Source organism: Taurulus bubalis (assembly GCF_910589615.1).
Source record: "Taurulus bubalis genome assembly, chromosome: 5".
NCBI classification, from domain to species: domain Eukaryota; kingdom Metazoa; phylum Chordata; class Actinopteri; order Perciformes; family Cottidae; genus Taurulus; species Taurulus bubalis.
Window position 1 is genome coordinate 21,940,074 of NC_136593.1, and position 24,944 is coordinate 21,965,017.

General features: G+C 44.6%; 1 protein-coding gene across 1 annotated transcript; it reads right to left on the bottom strand.

Moving 5' to 3' along the window:
- Positions 1–1,208: 1,208 nt before the first annotated feature.
- On the bottom strand, positions 1,209–12,955 carry klhdc8a (kelch domain containing 8A; the record flags this gene model as incomplete). Its single annotated transcript, XM_079217769.1, has 7 exons — positions 1,209–1,262; positions 2,007–2,155; positions 2,358–2,459; positions 9,847–10,065; positions 10,215–10,379; positions 12,108–12,318; positions 12,791–12,955. The coding sequence occupies 7 exons, from the start codon at positions 12,953–12,955 to the stop codon at positions 1,209–1,211; spliced, it is 1,065 nt and encodes a 354-aa protein (XP_079073895.1).
- Positions 12,956–24,944: the final 11,989 nt, after the last annotated feature.

Genomic DNA, 24,944 nt, shown 5'->3' on the forward strand with positions numbered 1-24,944 from the left:
TTCGGTTAAAAAAAAAAAACAATATTCTATTGAAATAAAATCCAAAGAAATGATGACTTACCTGCACCTGTAATAATATCATTTTATATTACTTCAGAGAACCTGCAGACAGTGTAAGGAGTCAGCGAAGGCCTCACCAGCTCATGTGAGTGATCGCCGCCATCTAGTGGAAAACAAGTGCAATACAAACCACAGATCCCATTTTATTCCACCGAATAAGACTACTGGTATCCTCAAGATCACGGACGGATCGGAAATGGATCATGCTGAAGGATGAAACACAATGAAATATTTCACAAATCTCATACATCAACCTAACACCAGTGGGTAGATTATCTCTGCAGTCACATTAACAGGTCTGTAACGTCACAACCTGAGTACCTGATGGTCATTACAGGACGGCACGCGTTGCACAGAGGAAACCGCGAAGAAACGACAGTATTGCTGCAGGAATTACACGCGTACAATCGGTCGGCGTCGCACCGGATCCATTCCTTTGTCCTACAACAGCGGTCTTCAACAAACAACATATTGCAATGTAATGCGGTCTCTTTTCGTACATGAAATGCATTAAGTTATCATACCCACAAAAGAATGATTCCCAGTGCAATCACCACAGTACACCAGAAAGGATTGATGGTACCTCGGTGTTAATTGCTTTAGTGCAAATGTTGTTACAGTGCAGCTCAACCAAACGTTTTCCCACTTCCTGCTGAGGTTCTTCCTTTTTTGCGAGATGATGAATATTGCAGTCACGTCGTTAAAGTGAATTAAACGTGGAATCTATCAGAGAACACTTAAAATGCATATGTGCCATAAAACAGCTCGTCCTTGTGTCCACATTGCCAGACGCACAAGCTACAAAATCGTTTTTCTTCATGGAGGCACTGTAACATACAACAGTGTACTCAAACACACGTCGGTAGAAAGAAAGAGCCCAGCTCCTCCAGTGTGCGTGTATGTGTGTGTGTGTGTGTGTGTGTGTGTGTGTGTGTGTGCTCACATGTGGGGCTCAGTGTCCGTACAGCCCCAGCAGGGGGCGGTGCCGTCTGTTACTGTACATCTCAAAGGCGGTGACTTTCACTCTGACTCCATCTCTGCTCTGTTTTTTTTCATGCTTATATGATATATATTGCACTACAGTCTGATTCAGGAGGGTCGTACAGAGGGGTGGAATTGCCGATCTGCTGCGTTCAATCACGGGCCGGCTACAGATACTCTTCCTCTTTCACGTACAGGATCTCGTGGGCCGTGCTGGGAACCTGAGAGAGAGAAAGAAAAGGGGGTCAGAAGTGTGAAGTATTTCCACTTCATGATACTCAGTGGAGAAACTGACTAATGGTTTAACTGACTAAACAATTACATAATTTAGGGTGATTCAACACCTTTAGTTCTGGTCCAGTTCCTGTTCACTTTTTGAGTGAACACGAAGTCTGACCGGTAACTCGTAGATCGGACAGTTTTTATCGGGACCCGCGTGGAGAGATCGAAGTCTGGTGACAGACAGAAGTTGATGCAGCACTTTAATGCTTCTGACGTGTGCATTAGTGTCACATTAGTGCATTGGATCGCTGTCACACACCTGGACAGTGTGCACAGGGTAGAACACAAAGCGCAGCAGTTTTACAAGGTTTTGACCTGTTTTATTGGGGAAAACACCCGATATGACGCGCTCTTATACGTGGCCCTCCAATACAGATCAATAAGGTCGCTTGCTGAACAGATTTCATGACGTCATGCTGATACCATGCCTGCTGTTTGATTTCACGCAACAAATGGACCAAACTAGCTGAGCACACTGATCTGAGTTCGATGAAACAACCACACAGGGAGCACCCTTAGGCCCAGTTTGCGCTGCTTTTGCCTCCCCCCTCTATTCTATTCAGAGGGGCTTTCCCATGCGGCTTGAATGTGACAGACTTTCATGTCAAACATCTGCATCTGTCACCGTGGAAAATAGACGCCTGCGCTCTGCGGTTTGGAGTTTGAGAGTTAGATCTAGCTACCTGGTTGACGCCTCCCACCACCAGGAGGCGGTCTCTGATGACGATGGAGGACGTGGAGCATCGGGGGAAGTTCATGGGGGCCAACCTCTCCCACTTCTTCCTCTGAGGGTGCAAGGCATCCACTGTGTCCAGCGCCGAGGGCTCGTGACCTGGAAGAAGACCCAAAAGGTTATTTGGTCTATTTATTTTCCCTTCAGAATATATTTTGAACAAAGAATGCAGCATGTGATGTCAGTCATGTGGACACGTATATGTGGGTCACTTTAAGATCGTTCTGTCACAAATTAAGCACCACGGGATGCAGCGGAATTCAATCATTATATTCACAGCGAGCGGACGCTCCACCCTTACCCAGTCCTCCTGCTACAACCATCCGGCCGCGCAGGAAAGCGGCGGCAAAGTCAGCCCTCTTTGTTTTCATCGCCACCGTCTCCTCCGACTTCAACCAGGCGCCTGCAGAGGACGACACGACAGCTGACACGTGCGGGTGTTTGCGTGTGTGAGCTCGCGTTGTGCGCCGGCGTACGAAGCGGGCCGCGGGTCGTGAGGTCAGTGGCACCGTGGTCTCTGTTCTGGCTGGACAGGATGCCGCTGAGCTTTGTTTTCTGAGCACGACCTGCCGCTAACGGGTCACCCTTAAGCCAGCTGCAGCCACGTGCAGTACACACACACACACACACACACACACACACACACACACACTCATACACGCACCCGGCAAGGACAAACAAAGGTTAGAACTAACAGAGACTACAAACAGACGGAGAGGGGACCGGAGGGTTGGAGTTAGGGTCGCAGTATTACACCAGCCATCTACAAGCTATAGTACATCTGACACCAGGTCTCCTGGTCGGAGACGGGCTCTCCGTGTACCGCCGTGTTTGTTGTTGCACCAAATTAAGAGCAGCGCATCATACATTCCAGAGCTTGGTCAGTGGCTCTACGCCTCACAGCTTCGGTTCTACACGGATCAAGTTCCATACATCGCATACAAACTTTACACTCCAATATGTGACAGAAAAGAACCGTACACTGTGCTCTTGGCTTTGTTTGTGGCCATGGGTTGTGGTCGGAGCTGTGTGCTTTACTTTTGAGTGGAAGGTGGATTGCAGGACTTGGCCCAGTGGTCGTGAATCATTAATTTCTTATGAATTTATTACAATTTAGCATTAGTTTGAATGGCAAAACAATGCAGTCAAAAAAAGCTGGTTCATCTTTTGCGGTCTCACTGATATCCTGACCAATCAGTAGTAGGAACCACCACAGCTGGGAATTGAACCCAGGTGCATGCAGGTGCAGTGATGAGCAGGTGCTTTTTTCTTACCCATCATAGAAACGGCTATCGGCACCTTTCATCTCAAAGTATTGTAAACGGCATTCAATTTTTTCTTCTTTTTTAAAGCAGTCAAGCCGCAGGGAAGACATTGCAATTTGATTTTATCTCCCTAATTACCTGACACGTAAGACTGACAAGGAAAACAGTTCTCTAAAGACATTATGGAGCAGAAGTGACATTTTCCTTCACACTCAAGGCTGAAGCACTCCACACGATAAAAAGGAAATGAAGACATCGCCTTTCTGTTTTCCCAGCAGATTCTGCAGAAGTTTTCTTTTTCACTTTTGGGTTTTGTTGCTGCAAAGTTTTGTTTATCTGAAGGAAACCCAGACTGGAGAGAATCGTGACGGAGGAAGAAAGATAACTTCATTATGGAGCGAGGGAGGGGGAATTAGAAAAAAGATAGAGAAAATATTTCTTCTTTTTCTGGATGTATTTATTTCCCTTATCTTTTCTCATACGTATTTCTTTTCCAATTTTCTTTCTTCTATCTGCACTCTCCTCTTCTCTCTCTCTCTCATTGACTTCATATTCTCTTCATCTCTCTCCTTGTTGACTTGTTATTTCTCCCTCTTTCTCATTTACTCTCAATCTTTCTCTTAAACAAGAGGCAGAGACAACAAGGTGGAGGGAAACAAATAGATGTGGGGAGAATGAAAGGGAGATAAGTAGCCAGATGGTGCAGCAGTGTGTAATGAAGAGCTGTGAACGGAATAAAGATCACAGGTGGCCGTTCTCTCTGCTCCGTTCTGTCCCCAGAGCAAAAGCCTCCTGGCAGATATTTGGTGCTGGTATGTCATATATATCTGAGATGTTCAATACAATTCCAGCAGTTACTTTGTGGTCAAGAATGAGGCCGTGCTGATCGACATGTGGTCCTCACCCAAAAACTAATGTTTGTTACGTATTAACTAGATGTTAGTACGTAACGATGTTAGTACAAAACAATGGAGTACGTGTATGTGATAGTACGTAACTAACATTAATACGTCACTAACGTAACAATAACAGTATGTTGTGTTAGTGCGTAACTAACATACGTAACTACGTTAGTACGTAACTAACGTTAGTACATAACAATGATAGTACATAATATGTTAGCACATAATATGTTAGTACATAATATGTTAGTTACATACTATAATAGTATGTAACTAACGTTAGTACATAACAAGGTTAGTACATACTATGTTAGTACATAATGTTAGTACATACTATTATAGTACATAATATGTTAGTACATACTATGATAGTACATAATGTTAGTACATACTATTATAGTACATAATATTAGTACATACTATGATAGTATGCAACTAATGTTCGTTTTTGTTGCCTAAACACAACTAAGTAGTGGGATGCTGTTTAGGTATGAGGACATTATGTAAAACTGTGATGTACTGAAAGTTACCACTGAATACTGTCTTTGTTCATTAAAAGAATAAAGAGTGGTCAATAAAAACATATTGAATTTCCATCCTCAAAGTGAGCAAGTAAGATGTAAAAAGTATAGTTTTGGCACTAGAGTAGAAACATTTGAAACGATACTTATCTGGTCAAGAATTGTAATTCAGCTTTTGAAACTGATGATTTACTAAACAAAAAATCTAATAAAAAATAAAAAAAGCTAATTAAAATGTTCCAAATCATGTCAGATAAGATATATTGCTTATAGTCCATTTGACATATTTAGAAGTCTCTTCTATCGAAGGTCACATGTAAATGAGTTTGTTTAGTGTTGCACCTGGCAGTTGGTAGGTGGGATTATTCAGTATCAACTGTTTAAGAACTGGGAACTGGAGCTGATATAAAACAACATATTCATTTCTACATAGTGGATACACATGTGACCTTGTCTATGTCTTTTTACATTTATTAATCAATGAAGAATAGAATCAGGATCTACAAAATGGATACAGGACGCAAGCTGCATCACAAGTAATTCTTCTTTTTAAACGGCGCTGGATTTTCCTCTACAAAATAAACTTGTGTCAACACATCACACTACAGACTTATGGTTCATTCCTCTGAGACCGAGATGCGACTGCAGGCTTTTATTCCTGTTTGCTTTGGAGGGATTACACAAGTCTTTGCGCCAAGATTTTCTTTGTCGGAAAACACCAGCATGCATTATTCTACCCAAGAGGAAGACGACAGAGGAGAATAAAGGGACGGAGGGAGAGAGAGAGAAAATACAGAGAGGGAGAATAAGGACAGAGAGGGAGAGTGACAATAGAACGAGGGAGATGAGGCGATTCTCTGAAGGCTGCGGCTTTGTAGTCTGTGTGGTAGTAATTTCGTCCACAGCTCTCCTCTGTAATTGTCCGTCGTGATTAAAACCTGAAAAGGATGGTGATTGCTTCTCTGTCCTTGATGGATTCTGTCTGCCTTGTCCATTGTGAAGTCTCAAGACGCCGCAGACCGCACAGATGATCCTTTTGGACAGAATCTCACCATTTCGTTGTGGCATTTTCCAATCATTGCACATTGGCCCACAGTTATGGCCAAAACAAGAGCACATTTGCTTCATTTCTGCTTGATTCCATCTGCTCTGAAGTCTTTGGGGTAGTTTTTAAGCAGGACATACATCAAACATAGACAACGTGGGAATATATTCGTTACTAGTTGGCCCCAGGAGGACGGCATCATTTGAGGTTTTTGTCACTGTTGGCTGAGTTCCGCATGCCTCAGAGAAGCTTCTGATGTTTCTGCATTATTTACTGGATGCAATAAAAGCAGTAGAATTCATATTTCCAATATTATTGTGAACAAACAAAAAAAAAGCAACTTTAAAGGTTGGGTAACCGAAATCACCCGAAACAAATTTATTCCCCTTTGCAACAGTTCAAGGAACTAAGGAGCCAGAGGAAATAAAGCACCAAACATGCCCTTTGTGGCTTCCTGTTTTAGGTTTCATAGCCTCTGAAAAACCATGAAGAAGCGCTTATCTTTATGCAGCTTTTCTATGACTGTCAACTTTCAGAGTAACCTACGACTGAATCAAATAGAAAGTAATGTTTTGCTCCTCTTCTTGTTTGTCGGTCCAGATCACGATTGAGCTCTCCTGCTTTCCCTCTACTCACATACTGTATGTTTTCTTCCTTTTTCTTCCTTTTAGACCTGTCAGGAAGTCAAACTGCAAAAAAATGTCTCTCCCTCATCCCGATATTGTTAGTCCTGCAGCTTTGGGCGATATGTTAAAATGTTCTACCCCCCTTCCTCCCCCCACACTGTCAGCCCAACATCCAGTGAGCTGCCGATATATCCGCTCATGTGTTTCGGTGCGGAGCTGCATCCCCGATGTGTCTGAGCATCGTAAGACACACTTCCTTCAACCTCGACAGACGCACAATGAAACTACACTTCTTGGTTCGTCTTTCCACTATTTCCAACAAACTCTGGTTTGGTCGAAATAAACCGATTCAGAAGTGAATATGACATGCTGGCTTTTACACACTGTATAAATGTAGGAGACGTATTTATGCTTTGCTGGCGTTATTTTGAGTGTTTGCCTGGCACCGGTCGATCTGAACTCCACTAATCGACGAACTCCATTCCATGTGAGTAAAGTGAGGCAAAAAGTATGCTGGGAGTTTGGTGTAAACACTTTGTTTCTACTGGAGCGCGGCACCGTGGCGTGAGCCTCCACAGATGGCGCGCGAGCTGCAAGCAAGCACAAAGGCTCGATGCGCGGTTGGTTTCAGTCCTCTCTGTGTGTACAAACAAAATGTGTTGTGGAGAATCACGAAGCCAAAACTCAACTTTCCCAACGCCGAGGAGGAACTGTAATCTACTGCAAACTCATGTCTCATATTTACGGCTTACTTCATAGCCTTTGTACAAGCCCTGTAAAGAGGGAAGTCAAGTATTAAATGCATTAACAACAAATTGGCCTTCTTTGTTAAATCCTCCGACATGTTAATAGCGCTTTTATCAGAGGACTATTTGTGACAGTCTTGTCCGAATAGGCTGCAAGTTACAAAAATTCAGAGGCGCACGATCGAGAGCCACAACTACTCGAAGATTTGAAGACTGAAGAGTTTGTGTGGAAGAATGAGCCAAAATCACACCTGAGCAATGCATGAGACTATTTTATCATACAGGAGGCGTCTTAAACCAACAGAGGCTTTTGTACCAAGTATTAAATACATTTCAGTAAACGTGTTCAATACTTTTTCACTGTGTCATTCCATTTTATTACACATAACTTCATTTCTGAATGTATTTGTTTGGTTTTCTTTGTATGTATGTATTACTTGGGTTGTGACTGTCATCTGGTGAAAATATCACACCAATATCACCTTTAGAAATATATTTACTGAGAAAAAATTGTATATATATATATATATATGTATATATTTTTTTGTACTTCGAATTAACGTATTTTCTGAAGCCAAAAATTTCCCCCATTCTTTGTGTGAATTTTCACAGCTCCGTTCTTTGTGTTTTTCGTCGTACTTGTTGCAGCTTGCCCACAATAGCGAATCATCACCCAACAGCCTTGTGTGTCTTAATACGGGCGATATGGAATGGAACAGTAATAGAATATCACTGTGTGACAGCAGATTGCATGGCCGTGTGTGTGTGTGTGTGTGTGTGTGTGTAGAGAGATATTGCTGCAGATGGATAATAAAGCAATCTGTTTCTGGATCTTGTAATTTAAAACGCCCCTCGTCCCCCCAGCCCTCCCTCTGCAGCTCATCTCCCATCTCATCTCCACCTAAATTAGATTGGAGAAACGGGGTACGGCTGTCCCGTGTGTGTGTGTGTGTGTGGATAGTTTGAACACGCGGCCGCCTGCGTTTGTGTCTTTTTATCTGCCTTTTCTCTCGCTCTTTCTCCCTCTCTCTCTGTCGCACACAAGGCAAACTATCCGTCCCCATTATCATACATTAACATTATCCCTCCCACGTTCTGCTTTATTTGGCTTCCGTTCGACCGACCCCGATGTGTGACCGCAAATCCAGCTGTCTAAAATGACTTATCGATTCATGCTCCTCCTTCCGCTCCCTCCTTAATTTGTTCACCTGTTACTCTGGGGGTTTCTCCGCTGGATCTTTTCACCGCTTGGAACATTTCTCCTTGTGCAGAGGTTGATGTTAATGGTTTAATGGTTTTCTCTCACAGTAAAGTCAAGATGAAGATGGAGGCTGTCAGCGAAGAAGATGATGGGACGTTTGCGGATACTAAAAAATATCAATGTCATAACATCGTAACACAATGACTTATTTTTCTGACTGACCTAGGATATTAAAGGAAAGGTTTTGGGAAAACGTGCATACTCCTTTATGAGTGTAACATTGATTGATGTGTATCTCACACCTATGCATTAAGTATGTAGCTGAAGTCAGGAGGTATTTAGCCTAGCTTAGCATAAAGACAGGAAATGGTTTGCCTCGCTAAGCTAGCTGGAAATCTGACCCTATAAAAGAGTACTACACCAATAAACAGTAGCAATGCACTTAAATTCAGTCGATTCAGAGATATCTTATTTTTGTATTCTTCTTACTTGTCGAAACCTGGCTCCTACAATACCCACAATGCATCTCTACTCGACGAAGGTGTGTTATCCTCGTAGCAGACAAAGTAGCCTCGATCCTCTGTACTCAAGCGAGTGACGTCAACTGAGGCAATTTGTCAGACTTTAATCAAACTTTTCCACATATGCAGTGTTACTCCCCAAAACATGTGAACAGAGTTAGATGTGTGCAATCGAGTTCCCTGTTGTGTGTCTGGCTTGTTAAATCACTGGAAGTGACAAGTTGTGCTTTTATGCCTGGGGCTTGTTCTTGAAGATTTCTTTCGGAACAACAGCAGGTGCAGCTTCCCAACGGGTTGCCAGGTTTGGTACCTTTGTGCTTCTACGGAGACCAAAACTAAAACCGGTTCTAACCAACCATGACTGGTGCTGTGCCAAAGAAAATAATCACAAATTCTCATTTTTACATTTCTGTCTATGCACACATTTTAGAAGCAGGAAACATTAAGCAAATCAGACTGTTTAAGAGCTGCTGATAGGCTTGTTTTTTTAAGTTTCCCCTGCTTCCACTCTATATGCTAAGCTAACCAGGACAATGTTTTGTTGTACGCACGTATAATGACAATGATGATCAATTTGGACCGAAATCCATCTTTCCTCCTTCTGAGAGAGAGTAAATATGAATATAGAACTATTTCTTGAAACCCCTTCTTGACAATACAAACTTCACCTTTCCAACAAGTCAACTAAACTGATTATATATAGTTTGGGATATAGAGCTGCATATAAAGCAGTATTCAAAGTTCTCAACCCCTTTTGATATTTGATGTTTTAATAATAGGTACTGTCGGACGTTCAGAGGGTTCAAACAAGGCTTTGTCACATGGCCTGTGTTCTGATTCATGAAATGTGTCTCAACAGGGGATTTTGCAGGATTGTATTAATGTTTATAACCAAAATATGGAACTCTTCTTAAATGATTGGGGCGACAAATGGAAGTCCATCAAGGAAAATGTGTTCTGTACCTTGGTTGGTGTCAAAAATGTTGACGTTCTTGGTGAACTTGGAGCTCTGGTGTCCCCCTCCCTGCCGCAGTCCTCCGAGCAGACACAGCCTCCCGGTCGCGTCCCATATCACGCCCCCGTACGACCGTTTACAGGGCATGGTGGGTAGTGTAGTCCAGGAGCGCGTCTCTGCGTCATACACCTCGAAGGCCTTCACTGGTCGCTTACACTGGCGACCGCCTTAAATGTTGCATGAAAAGAACACAAATTATAATTCGATAGATGCTAACGGAGCGCATCGTGAAATTTGGAGAGTTGATTTCTGTTGCTTGGACACGTACAGTGAAGCTATTGGAGTAATGAACACACGCACGCGGGTGTGCTTGTACCTGCCACGTAGAGCTTGTTGCCCAGCAGATGTGTATTGGCGTCGTAGCGAGCGGTCGGCATGGGAGGAAGTAGTGCCCACACGTCCTTTCGAAGGTCATACTGCTGCAGGATGCTACGAGGGAGCAGGTCGGCACCCATTCCCCCCACGGCCAGAGCCCGGCCATCTACACACACACCCACACACACACACACACACACACACAGGCCAGATCAATAATGTATCGGATAAGCTGACCACAATTCTCATCCAATACCTGGATTTGATCATTAGACTCTACATAACAATGGATGACGCGTCTCCACTTCCTCCCACTGGACACCTCAGGCTTAGGACGTCATTTGCAGCAGTCATCAGGGGTGGGGACGCGGTATCAACGTCCCGCCTACCCGCACCCGCCAGAGCCAACCTGACTGAGACCATGAACTCATATTTACAATGTTTCTTGAGGTAATAAATCAAGAGAGAAGTAGAGTCATTTTCTCATAGACTTCTATACAATCTGACTTCTTTTTGCAACCAGAGGAGTCGCCCGCTGCTGGTCAGTCGAGAGAATTCAAGTTTGAGGCACTTCAGCATTGGCTTCACTTTTTGGAATGTTTTACACAGACTCGTGACATCAAGTTAAATTTACATCTCCTCTCGTACATTTCCCGAGCTACGTGAACACACATCTGTCAATCATGTCGTCCTTTTTGTGGAAAATGAACACTGTGCCTCGTCAAAGTGTGATAAGAACTGCCTAAAAGGACAGAACCCGTCTTCTGGAACAATTTATTTGGCGTGTGCTTAGATTTGTAGTTTGGCCCCTGTCCCATTCGCTAACATGGAGGGTTTATCTTTATGACTTTCTCTCGGTCACCAGGGGGTGACCGAGATGTTTTTCGGCTTCACCGCCATGCCGTCAGTCTTTGTATACAGTATTGCTGCTAAAAATGAGTCAAACAATAACAACCTGTTTAACAATAACCAGCTTGCCAAAGACCAACCCCAGCAGATGGAGACACCTCGTTGGCACTTTATTTTATGAAGTGCTAAAAATCTGCAAAGCTGGAGAGTTGGCTGGGAAGTTCGTGACTGAGCAAGAGACTGTGGCAGACACGGGGAAGGACAGGGAGGACAGGAGCAGAATAATAAAATAAGAGAGTCCACGTCTGGCACCTCGACATGACGCCTCTAACACAGGAATGGAAGTGGGTGAGGGTGTCGACACGAGTGAAGAGGAGGAGGGCTGCAGTTTATTATGTTTTTCTTCATCCTTTTCAGAAATGATACATATTTACTTCCAAAAAGGGAGAAAAGTTTGCCAAACACGTTTCCCAAAGCTCATTACCTGGAGCTCATTAACTAATATCTGGAAGATAACGAATGTCAATATCCATCGGTGACCAACGATGCATTCAAAAATACCATATTTGTTTTAATTTGGCCCCATCGATCATTTTGGCAGACGATTTGTCTCGTTCTCAGCGTCCGGGGAATGAATGGATATAACAGTGCGCAGAGGCGCCGAGGATTGGAAGATTGGCCCGGAAGATGAAGGAGGTCGCCAATAAGTCTGTGTGTACACGGCATTTATCTGTGTTCCAGCAGACGCTGACGGATGCACCGCTGGACTGAGCACGAGCTCATTTGTTTGTCTGCTTGTGAGCTACAGACTGCTGGACCTGAACACAGCAATGTGTGCTATAAATGTGGACGTCACAGAAATTGCTCCATTGATATCGAATGACATCAGACCTCATGGTTGCAATTAAAGTCAACTAAAAGTAGTTTGAAGTGCTGTACACGCAGTGTTTGAATTGCATAAAGTGCAACAACACCTGCAATAAGGACACAACTTGTAAACCCTGAGTTCACTCGTGTCACTGCTTGTCGTGAACTTGTTCCGTACCTTTCACCTCGATGGACAGACCCATCAAGGCCTCCCGCAGGGCGCTTCTCTTCCTCCACCTGCCTTCCTCCGTGTTGTACATCTCCACCACCTTCAGGGGGCTCTGGTTCTCCCCCACCCCTCCCACCACCAGGATCTGCTTTCCCAGCACGGCCACGGCCGCCCCGGCGCGCGGGGTGGGCATGGGGGGCAAGCTCATCCAGCGGTCGCTCTGCAGACACGGGGACGAGCATGCGTTAGAGGTTGAATTTCTCCTGGGTTTTTGGGTATTTGATGCAGTGCTGGGATTAGCTGTATGTACAGAGCTAGTTTATTTACAATTGAAATCAATTGATTTAAGCATCTTTAGGGAGATTTAAGGTACTGTGTGTTTAAATAAATCATGGTAAATTTGCACAGTGGAAATTGAAATGCGGCTACTGTCCAGATATTACTTTGCTGTTGATTTACCAGGGAAATTATATTACTTCTATATTCCATCTTAATTTCCCATTGTGCTTTAGTAATTCAGATTGTTGTTGTTGATGTCTGTTATTACTTTGTCAATATATCTTTTTTATTTTTTATTTTAAAGTAATATTTTACAAAATTATTTTTGCTCTGACATCATGTGCTGTCTGTCTATTCCTAGCGAGGAAAGAAAGCGACGTCAGATACTTGTGCATGCTGCATTGCTTTGGTACCTCGGGCGAGTAGAGCTCCAGGGCGGGGCAGGGCCTCCCGGCGGCGTCGCAGCCGCCCAGCATGTACATCTGGCCCCCCACCTCGGACAGGGTGTGGTAGACGCGGCCGCTGGGCAGTCGCGCCAGGCTCTGCCAGTGGAACTCGTGGACCGACGGTACTGCCATGCCCTTGACGCCCCGGGGGAAACTCAGGCAGGCGGGACGGGGGAGGCCAGAGTCAGGGAATTGTCTTTGGGAGGGCGGATTGATTTGCGGGAGCTGAGAGGATGGAGGTGGAGGAGAGCTGGGAGAGTAGAGTCGGGGCCCCCAAGGGATGAGGGGGAGGTTCTTTATTGGGAAGGTGAAGCGGAGGTGAGCGGCCGGAAGGTCGGACCAGTTAAAGGCCCAGCTGAGCTCTCTTCTCCTGGGGAGGTTGCTCCGCCTCACGCAGGGCCCTGGAGGAAACACGAAGGCAAAGTGGATTAAGCGGTGCAATATGCAGAGCATGAGAAAGTTAACACATTGTTTAGGAGCTTCAGCAAAGACCAGAGTGGACATTTACTGTAGCCTACTGGATGCCAACAGTCAATCGCATCTAAAGCAAAGATGAGGAAGGATTTAAAGTGCGTCGTACCCAGAGTAACTAAGTACATTTACTTAAGTACTCAAGTATAGTTTTCAGGTACGTCACTAGCCGATAAGAATTTCTAACATGATATAGTACATTTACCTTAAACTTCAAATAAGGATTAAAATGCCACGTTGGGCTAGTAAATCAAGCGACTCAGGCAAGTGGTAAAAAATGAATAAAAAGCACCACCGGAGCTGATGCTGGAGGTAGCTAAGGAGTGAGCCATCTCACTTCCTGTTGACAGCTGCATGCACTCGGAAGCGATCAGGCACTTGCGAGAAAACGGCGGTGGTCGCAGACAAAAGTTCATGAGCTGAGTGAACGAGCCACGTTTCAATAATCTAGACACATCCTGGAATCCTGGGTGGCGTGAGAGGGTGCGGGCAAAACTGTAAATTATTTAGCTAAAAGTAAACAATTTACTTTGGTCTTTGTTGATATTTGGCCTAATAGATAAATAGATAGATTTGTATAGGGGCTAGAAAAATAACCCTGAACTCTGACAATCAAATTCAAAGACCTCGTCCACATTGTGGAAACTAATTCCGCTTTTGCAAAATCTTTTGAATAACACTAATCTACGCCTTCTGTTCTCCAACTAAACCGACAACATCCCAGCCCTCACTCTCGTTACCGACGGTGACTCCTGGTAAACAAGTCGCCTCTCATGATATTTTAGAACTAGACTTCTCCTTGAGTGAGTTCTAACTTCTTATTTAGAATGACAAGCGGAGCCTATCGGGGGCCAAAAACCATCACTTTTAGTGGACGTTCATTGACGATGAAGAGTTGCCCGGAGCGATTACACTGCAGCCTGTTCTCGCTCAATACTAAACCAATATTATAATCCCTCTGAAGTCACTTAAACACAAAAGACATGAGAAAATAGTGACCGGGTTAAAAAGTACAGAGGTTACCCTTCAAGCAGACATGTCTCATCCAAACGGTCCATCCAGCCTCGGAGCGACTACGAGGTCTTCTAATTGAGAGGATGACGCTAATTGCAGAGTGAACGTTCTGTAATGTGCAGCGTGAGCCATGAAAGACTTTTAGGTTGCCACCGGTATAAGTTTCCCACTACCCACCTTTCCCTGTAGCACTACATCGCTGACTGAGAATCAAAACATCCTCCTCTTCCACGCTGCGCTCAGATGAGTAGCAGCTGCGGTCCAGCGGAACCGAGCTGCCGCCTTGTCTCTCCTCTCTTAAGTTCCCTTCCTTGTCGTCGCGGTGTCGGATGCCCGCTGTTGTTGTTGTTTTCTTTCTTTTCTTTTTTCCCTGTGTCATCCCTCAGGAGCTTTCTGTTTCCTGCACACAACCCACTTCTCCCGCCTACGTACGCTTTATCCGGCGAGCGAACCCGTTGGGGGCGGGGGGAGGAAGCCTGTCATTGCTGTGGGAGGAAGCGTCCAAAATAAACCCACGATGCACTGCAAACCCAATTCTGACTCCTTCACCCTTTAGCGCTTTGTGTTGAGGTCACGGGAGGCGATTTAAGTGGAAACACGAGTGCTGTTAAATGGCCGAGCTTTGATTTAACACAGCCTCTCAGCAGTGTATCCTTCGAGGCTTCACATCCCTTCCGCCCCCTCCAAACCTCTCCCTTTTTTCTCCCCCTCCCTGTCCGTCTCCCTCCGCTTTTGCCGCCACGCTTTATCTACCTGTCACACCTTTGATCGCCTCACAGACGGAGTGATGGAGGGTGAATATGAAGACAGGACTGTCCTTCAAAATAAAATCCCCCTTCTCTCCCCGTTTCAGTGTAGGTTGCCATAGCAACAGTTGGGCTTTTCCCAAGAGGCGCAGCTTTTGTTATTTCTTTCTTTTTTTCAATTCTTGTGCACATGATTGCTTTATCGCTCGGTTTAGCTGTTAATAACGGGCTCATGAAAAAGGATGAAAAACAAATGAAGAACGTTTTTTTTTTGACGGGCTGACCGAGGAGGGCGCACGCCCGCTAACCAGGCTCACAGGGTGCATTAATTGCAATCTGTAACCCATTTGGTTTTTATCTATTTTTTTATTTATTTATTATTTAATTTTTTAATTAACTGCTTGAGCAGCTCGAGATCCAACAGTGAGCCCACCAGCATCATCTGAAATCATTTACAATCAGCGCGCCTCCGACTTGAAACTTTTAATTAGCTGGTGCGGCGGCGCTCTCTCGGCTGCCTCCCGCGCGGGGACCGCCCCTAAATGTAAAGCCGCGGAAAAGCTTCACTCGTTAAACGAAGACTAATGAAGTGCGCGTTAATTGCGTGCCATTATCATTGATCAGCCTCTGATCAGCCTTCCATCCGAGTGTGAATGGCAACAGCCGCCGTTTGTGGCTTACAACGGGTTGCAGTGGGGAGAGTTGGTTGCTCTGCTCGGGGACTCCAGACGCATCTATATGCAAAGGAAGAGATTGCAAAAAGCCGACCTGAAGCCGCGGCACAAATCCAGCCGGTAATAACGTTTGATCGGACAAATTGGAATATTTGAGATGACTAAACTGGATCCAGCCGGAGTTTAATCCCTCATTAATCCGACCTGGAGGGAAGAAACCCGGCGCTGCTCTTCCTCGGGAGAGACTCACATTAATCACAAAATACTCATGATGTTGTTTTCAGATATGACAACACATTTCTTTTCCAAATAAATGTTCTTCAGTTCATATTTAATTGAATTAGTTTAATTGATAATTGGAAGGTAAAACCGCTGGAAAGTTTTCCATTTCAAAAGCTTCAAACTGGCCGGACTGGACTGATTTCAGTCACAGTCAGAGCCTGTCTAGTTTCTACGATTGTACACATCACAGTGTGTTGTACACTGTTCACGGATGTCTAAAGTAGTAAAACCCAGTGACTGATCAGGTCCGAAGTGAACGGTTCTGCTTTTGGTACTTTAGAAGTTACGGCACCGTTGTAAACCAAAGAAGAGCACGACTCGAGCAAAGACGGGCACAGAGACAGAGTCGTGCTCTACTCGGACACACAGAGCGACTCCGGCTCAGGACAGCGTGAGACTCACATCACGGCAGAGAGAAGACAAAGATCTTTGTCACTCGTAGAAGCCGTTGTCTCAAACGCAATAAAACCCTCGATAGTGAAAGGCGGAAACAGCAGCAGTTTATTATGTGACCAACAAGCATCAACCTGCACAAACGCTCTGTTTTCTCCTGTTTGTGGAGCGCCCTCGTCCTCTGCAGGGAACGTTAGTGATGTCATACGGAGTCTGATCACAAGAACAGGCTCATAAATGAAAGATAATCGCTGAGCTAATTGTTTAGCTGCGAATATATTAAAACGAGTTTTAAACTTTTTATATTGCTGCTCAAGAAAGACTATTTGTTTACATACAAGAATAATAAAGCAATGTCGATTATTTTCTTAATTCATTGTCTATTGTCCTATTAAGGCATTTGTGTGCCTTTTTTTTGTGAGCGTCAGAGTAACCTTTGACCTCTAAAATCCAATCAGTTTATCCTTGAGAGTGGATGTTTGCCCAAATTCGAGGAAATTTCCTCTCGTAGTTCCTAAGATTTCACCTTCACGTTAACGAACCAGACGGACGCACCTCCCGAAAACATAACGCCTCGGGCCACGGCCGGAAAAAGTTGTCTTCAGCGTGTATCGTGGCTCCGGCGGGAGCCGTGCACGGTCTGAGTAAAAGTGAGAAATGTCAGGTAATAACTGCATCGTCAGGTGGTAGCCAATCGGCTGATGAGCGTCCAGCTAATTGTGACGCATGAATGAAATGATAGATGATCTGAAATGATGAACATGAAGAGACGTGGCTCGGGCGCATGTGGCAGTTGGCCATGATTACGGCTCAGAACACGAGTGCATCACTTCACTGTTTCTGTGGAGGACTCCTGCGCCGCGTGAAGTGGACTGAGAGGGACACATTTCCATCAAGATGGCAGCTTGTTGTTTAGTTTTTTTCTGTCGGAAAATCACACCATTTGTTAGCGAACATACACACATCTAGGCCGTTACCACAGCAACCAAATGCAGCTAGATTGCATGAAAAAACATAAATCTGACGGAGAGACCGTTTTCACAACAAAAACGTGACGTGCCCACAGAGTAAACACAGTCCGATGGCCATGACATCGAACTGTGAGGAGGCCAGTCCCCGGTGAACAAGTCATTGTAATAAAATGGTTTAGGCAAATAAATATGACACAAAGCCTCCATGGTGGTGATGTCGGTATACCGGTTCGGTTTCAATTTTTTTACACCAGCCAAACCTTATGTGACGCTAAAAGTCCACTGCTTCTGCAGTAACATGTTCGATATCAGCTTTTTTTAACGCGACAATCTGCATATAAAAGAAAATCCTGAAAAAAAATCTGTATTCATGGAGATCATGGTTTGAGGTTTGAATTCAGGAAGAAGTACATCGTCCTCCTGGCTACTCGCCCTGACCATCACATTTTCTATGCTGTAAGTAAAGTCACACTCTTTAACCTGCTGCTGAATCTCTCAAAAACATCATTTTTCTCTCAAGTCTCCTTTAATCCTCCTTTCAAGTCTGTCTTACAGGTCGGGCTGTGATTTGGGAAAAGGCTCCGTGTTATTCTCAGAGCGGCGACCTATTTTCATTATTTAGAGGTGTGCTTCGTTCTGCTCGCAAACTGACCCTCTCTGTTCTCCCCTCTGTGGGCGCAGGCAGTTCACCAAGGGATCGTTTATTGACTCGTGTTTAATTAGTCTGCAGTATTCAAATGGAGCTGACCTCAGTGGGCCGCCAAAGTTTCCGAAATGTGTTGAGCGTGTGGGTGTGTGCACTTATCTGTGTGTGTGTGTGTGTGTGTGTGTGTGTGTGTGTGTGTGTGTGTGTGTGTGTGTGTGTGTGTGTGTGTGTGTGTGTGTGTGAAGGTACCTGAGCTTTATCAGACAGTTTTCCACACTGGCCTGGTTTTAACCGTGCTGACGTCATCCCCACACACAGTCCCACCTCCCTGAGTCTGATACCATCAGGACTGTTAATGTCTTGGCGGAAGCGAGTCTGATCTGGTTAAGCTCAGCAAGGCGACAATCTCTGGTTCGGCAGAGTAAAGCCAATGCAGAAGTGTCCTTAAACTTGCATTCAGTTTATTTTCAATTCAATGTATTTTATATAGCCCAACATCACAAATACAAGTTTGCATTCTCTTGACTGACCAGCAGGGGGCGACTCCTCCAGTTTAAAAAAGAAGTCTATGAGAAAATGACTCTACTTCTCACTTGATTTATTCCCTCAGTAAACATTGTAAACATGAGGCGTATGGTCTCAATCTCTAGTTTCAAGTCTTCTTCAATACAGCATGATGTTCATTTAGTAAATTATGATCCATTTAGAGTAAAATAGGCCATAAAGCAGGCTATATTTTCGGGCTGGTTTACTGAGATTGACAGTATACGCCGTCACTACGTCAGTCCTCCGCATTCCAAATAAGGTAACTTCCGTTAATTGGCTGCAAAAAAAACAACATGGCGACGGCTGAACTTGAAGCTTCATAACGGCGGTCCACAAACCAAACCAATGGGGGAGGTCACGATGTCCACTTCTTATATCCAGTCAGTGAGTTAAGTGCAGGCCAGCTACTGCTATTGATACAGATTCATTGAACTTGAAGAGGGAGAAAAAAAATTGTTCCTATAAGTAACGGTAGACTCAGAAAAGAGAAAACACAGCAGTTCTTGTTCATCACTGCAGGCTTCTGGGTAAATTCTCAGAGACATTTTAATATGAATAACTGTTTTGTTGGTTTCCTCGTTTCCTCTGTTGAGGTCCTGAGATTACATGTACGCCTATAAGGACGGTGCTGAGTTGTAAATGTCACTCTGACCAGTAACCTTTCCGATAGAACAAGCATCATTAGTATTTTTAATTATCACTGAGAAAATGCTGGTGATGAATGGTCATGAATTAAGGCTTCAAAATTGAAATCGATCACGTAGCCTGTTGGGGAACAGAAAACTCTCCTGGTCATCCATTTAATTACTTTTCCTTGTTTCCACAACTTTGTTCTCTCTTTCACAAGGTCAAATATCGCAGGAGCATCATCTTCCTTCGGTAAATGTTGGTTCATGTCTGAATGAAGCCGAAAGGAACAAACAGGAACAGACGCTTATGTTTGAAGTAAATAAAGCCATCACTTTTGGCAGCTTAATAAAGCCAGCAATGATGCCAGCGTGGTGTCCGAAAAGAAATGGGGCAACAAAACGCTATTGTCGATTTCGTTTCAAGGGAAATGTGTTTTTTCCTGGATTAAGTTTGTCGTTTCACAAATACGCTTCTTATCATAGTCCTAAATCTAAGACTTTCACCCAGGAGGCCGGTGTTCGTGTCCTGTGGGAAACTAAAAGCCCAAATGCCATGTTCTACATATTCTAATTTAAAGATCCAGTGTGTAGGATTTAGAGGGATCTATTGGCAGAAACGGATGATCATATTCATAAATATGTTTTCATAAGGTATAAACACCTGCATTTGTTTTTGTTAGCTCAGCTCTTCTCATCTACATAGGGAATGGGTCCTCTTCACGCAGTCTGCCATGTTTCTACAGTAGCTCAGAATGGACAAGGTTGCAACTGCAGCACATCACCCACGAGTCCCTAAAAGCCTCTACGCTTTAAGTGTTATTCCAAAGATTTGGGTTAGGTTGGGCTATCTCTAAAGCACAGAAACTGATCTGTTTGATGTTTCTGGATTCTTTTAACTGGAAGAAAGATTGTTCATCCACGGTAGCTCTCACTGCCAGACATTGAAGTGTTGAAAGTTAAGAGCCTAAACTTCATCTGAAGGAAATGCAAATACTGCCTCCACAGTTTCCCTGACAGATGAAGTCTGGAAAGTGAGCAGAAACACTTTTTTAAAAGGAGTTGAGCGCTAGAGATGGAGCCAAAGTAGAGAAGTACATGTAGATGACTGGAGGTTGGGATTTACAGGACAAGAGGCCTCATTTTCTCTGCTCTGCTTCAGACCAACGCAGTGCTGTACCTGACACTTACACAGCCTCTCGGCTGTAATACCTCAAGGCGGGAGCGCTCCTCTTTACCCCGTGAGCGTTCAGCGTTCAGCGTGAACATGTCCATCCTGTCTGGTTGGCAGATCTACAGCTCGGCTCCTCTCGGCCGACTGAATCGGCAGCAGCAGCAACAGCAGTTATTGTGCCGCCGGTCGGCTCCAGGATTAGCTGAAGCTCCGGGTTACCTGGCCGCCCGGCTCCGACCTAATGGCCCTAGACTGGATGAGGAGAGTGTGCTGCCTTGACGGAGTGGGACCGGAAACTAAAGTCCAAAGGGTGTGCGGGGCCGCGAACGAGTCGCTCAACCGAGAAGATTCTCCTCCGAGGCCGAGATGACCTCTGGACCAACAGGCCAGATGTGGAGGCGGCATCCCTCAGCCTCCTGGGAACAAACGGAGCCACCAGCTGCCCTCTCTGCTAATCTTATCTCCACCGTGGACACATACAGTAAACACGCCGTGGGCTATCTGTAATAAATCACCAGCAGCTGACAGAGACTCTGCGGTGAGAAGGGGAGAATGCGGCATGGTAACGTTGCAGGAAAACGACCTGCTGCCGTCATTGGAGCAGCTTTTAGCTGCCGGCCAGCTCGCTGTGAATGCTTCCATTTACATATTTTACACCAGATTGAAATGGCTAAATGCTCCAGCCCAGCTGTTCCCGCGTCTGTATTGGTACTGATGAAGTGAATTAGCGGGCTAAATCTGGCAGCGCAGGGTCCGGGGTCTTGTAATGAGAGAGCCGAGTCTAAATAAGTTGTGGCTGATTGTTGGCTGAGGCCGTTGTGGAGCAGTTGGCGTTTCTCTTATCTGCATTTTAAAGGCAAACAAAACTCGCTCGGTTGGCTGCCGCCGCCCATGCGTGTGGGCTGTGTCTGTGTTTGGCTGACAGATGCTGCAAAAGTGGGCACACTTGTCACCGTAGCAACCCAAGTGTGCTGATGAGTTGAAGAGGAAGAATAGAGTGCTGAAGGCATGGCGTATTTCTGAAGGACAACCTGGAAGCCGGCAACGTGTTGGTTCCCTCAACAAACAGCCGATGGGATTTCTCCTTTGGATATTGGATTATAGCAGAAAATAAGCTCTGTGACGAACAAACATTTATGATATTTAAGTCTGTCCGGTCTCCAAACTATGTTTAGTCAACAGAAGGCCTGAGAGAAGTGATACGGGAAATAGCGCAAGACCACACAAGAATGGGTGTCTGCAAGAAGCTAGCGATCCAAGATGTCAAAGAACGGCGATGGCTGCTGGTGTTACGACTCCTCCCCCAAATATTTTTTCTTAAATATAGCTTTCTATGGTACTCACTGAGTGAGGGGCCTCGTGGGGATCACGGACTTTAGGTCAGACTTTAACCACCTTGCAGGATATACAGCACACGTCAAGTTTAAATCGAGAGAGTCTGGAAGCAGTCGAGAAGCTAATCAGACGACCTGGCATGCATTTTTGTGCATGCTGCTGCGCCAGAAGCCATGGAGACAAAAGACAGAAATAGATACAGGAAAAAGCACACATTAGCAAAAAGAAAAGGAAAGCTTGATGCATGCACGGCTGCGACTTGCCTGCACCGAGGAACATGCTTGGTTACATAAGGACAATGTATATTCAGTTTCCACCGCCCTGTCTCCCTGAAGCACCACCAGCTGCCCTCCCTCCACCCGCCTCACTCGTATATTCAGGGCATAGTGGTTCTGCTCCCTTTCACTGACTGCCGTGTAGGAGTGAAATTAAGAGTGAGCTGATCCAGCGTGGCAGCGCTGTGAAGGCTCGAGTGGAGAAAAGAGCAAAGGAGGAAGCGCGAGGAAAAGGAAAAGATGGAGGACGGGCGGAGGAGTGGGCTACGTTAATGGACAAGGATATCACATGGAGAGGAATAATGAGAGGGAGGGACAGCTTAATGAGGGGTGGGGTGGGGTTTGGGGTGATAGAGGCTGCGTACTCAGTTAACGGAGCTATATGAAGCACCGGCTCTATTACAGCAGGGAGTCGGGGACATCATAATCCCTGTGGCCTTATAAGTAATTACTGTGTGATAGAGAAAGAGAACGGTGAGGCCTATCTGCTGTCAGCAGAATTGGAATGAACTCCCTAACGGTTATTTCACTGCACCGAGCTTTTATGTGAGCTCGTGTGTCTGTGTGTGTGTGCGCATTACCCTTTTAAGATTTGAACGGTTGACTTTCAGAGTCAGAGTTTCTCGGCATCACTTCTATAAGAGAGTTAGTCCGGAGGTGGGTTTTATAGGTAGAGCACAAAGCGTGTTTACCTCCTCTGCGTGCAGATCATAAGGCGGCGGGAGGCCTGGACAGTGTGTTCTGCAGGCGGCTGGCTTTTATCTACCTGCTCTGCAGATGCACAGTAAGCAGGCTGCTCGCCTCCAGCCTGTACACACACTCACATTGTTGAGTTAAGCAAAAAGAGGATAAAAACACCAGCGTGTGTCCCTGTAGAACGCTGGCTCCAGCACTGCAAGCTAACACTTCAGCATGCCACGTGTTGGGTAAATGCAGACCAGGAGGGCTATACTGGGAAATTCATTTGTTTATGTTATTTTGTTATTAGCTGATCTTGCCAGGATTATTTTTCGGACCTGCTGAGCAACCAGGAATTCACAAGTGAATTAATTAAGCTGCACAGAGCCCCCGACCGTTCCCTCTAGCGCTCTGTTAACCTACAAACAGGAGAAGTAGTCCGTGCTTCAAAGAATATAGCACATTATATTTGTGCCATATTTGCAATATATTTGACTAATATCTCATTCAAAACTGCCTCACTTGACGTGTTTAAGAAGTTGAAATTCATGTACTGAATATCGTCATATATCATTAAAGAATATTCACAAGGGGTAGTCGATTTCGGTTGTTGGGATCACGGGAAAAACATTTCAGTACAAAAACCTAAATAAGGTAACAAGGTAGTACTGTGTGTCATTTCTGGTACACATAACAACGTTAAACGTGGGTTTTCTTCTTTAAAAAGTGCAAACGTCAGAGGATGGCAACCCTCAAATGTATATTTTAATTCAGAATATTCATTGACAGCCCTAGTGCCGAGCATTACTGTGCATCAGTAGCAAGATCTAGATCTTTATATAGAAAAAAAAAAAAACTTTAAAAAAATCAATCTTGGAATTTCAGAATCTTAGAAGATAAGAATATTGATTCTTTCATGAATTAATCAAATGTAATCCTGTAAAATATAGTTTTTGGCGAACAACTTCAATAAGTACAGTTGTTTGAAGGAGAGGTTTTGACAACAATATAGAATTGATAAATGGACCCGTCCTTGTATAGCTCTTTTCTAGTCTTCCGATCACTCAAAGCGCTTTAACACTACATGACATCATTCACACACTGATGAGAGGAGCTACCATGCAAGGAGCCACATCAGATTATCAACCATTCACACACCGTAGGCGCAGCTACGGGAGACATTTAGGGTTAAGTGTCTTGCTCAAGGACACATCGACATGGGCTAGCGGAGCCGGGGATCGAACCGCCGATCCTCTGATTGAAGGACGACCCTGCTCACCACTGAGCCACAGTCGATAAGGAGCTTACATTATTAAAACTGCTTTTAATATTTAAAATGTCCAATTATTAAACAAAAACTGACTTTGTATATGTATATAGATGACTATAATAATTAACTTTTGTTTTTGATGGTTTACACTGACTTCAGAGTGGTTCGAATTATTTTTGGGACGGTCGTGAAAAATAAGCCTTTTTTATATCAGCCAACGGAACAAAACAAAAACTATCAGCCGATATGGATCATCAACAATAGGCAATTGGAAACTTATATTTGCTAAATGTTTTCTTTTGTGCTGATCCGTGACTCAAAACCGTGAAAAGATTCCACCCATAAGTTGTATGATCCTTTGCACTCCTACTAGTAGTTAATTTACCAACACCAATAAGCTCATAGCATCGTGTATGCTTATAGTGTAACACAAGCTGTGTCCTACTTCCAGCACATACCAATAATAAGAGCACACTTTCTACTAATGTAAGCAGCTGACTTTGCTCAGCAAGTATGGAATAAACCAATGCAAGTTACGCTCTGTACCGAGAAGGAAGGATATAAAATCTGTGCCAGCGGTCGTCAATCAAACTGTGACACTGGAGCATTGCTGCCAATTGAAAATTTTGAAAATGTCACTCACCCTGTCAGAGAGAGATGGCCCGTCATCCCAGCAGCACCGGCTGACAGACACAATACGTTATATCAGTTTTTAACTTCCTCCTAACTTTGACAGGGAAGGAGCTCCATCCTGATTGTCTCATGAGAAAAAGGAGCAGGCCGAGGTCGGCATCGAACCGCATCGATTTAACGTGACGGTCGCATGCTATGCATGGCAATTGACAGTGTTTTATTTAAGTGGAAGGAAGTAATCAATTCTCGTTTAGACAAGAAAAGGAAGGAGGTAAAGTGTGTGTGTGTGTGTGTGTGTGGGCAGCGAAGACTGTACCTTCAGGTCGGAATCCCAGGCAGGAAACCCTCGATGATTTCTCAGCAGGCGATTCAGTCACCTGTGAAGAT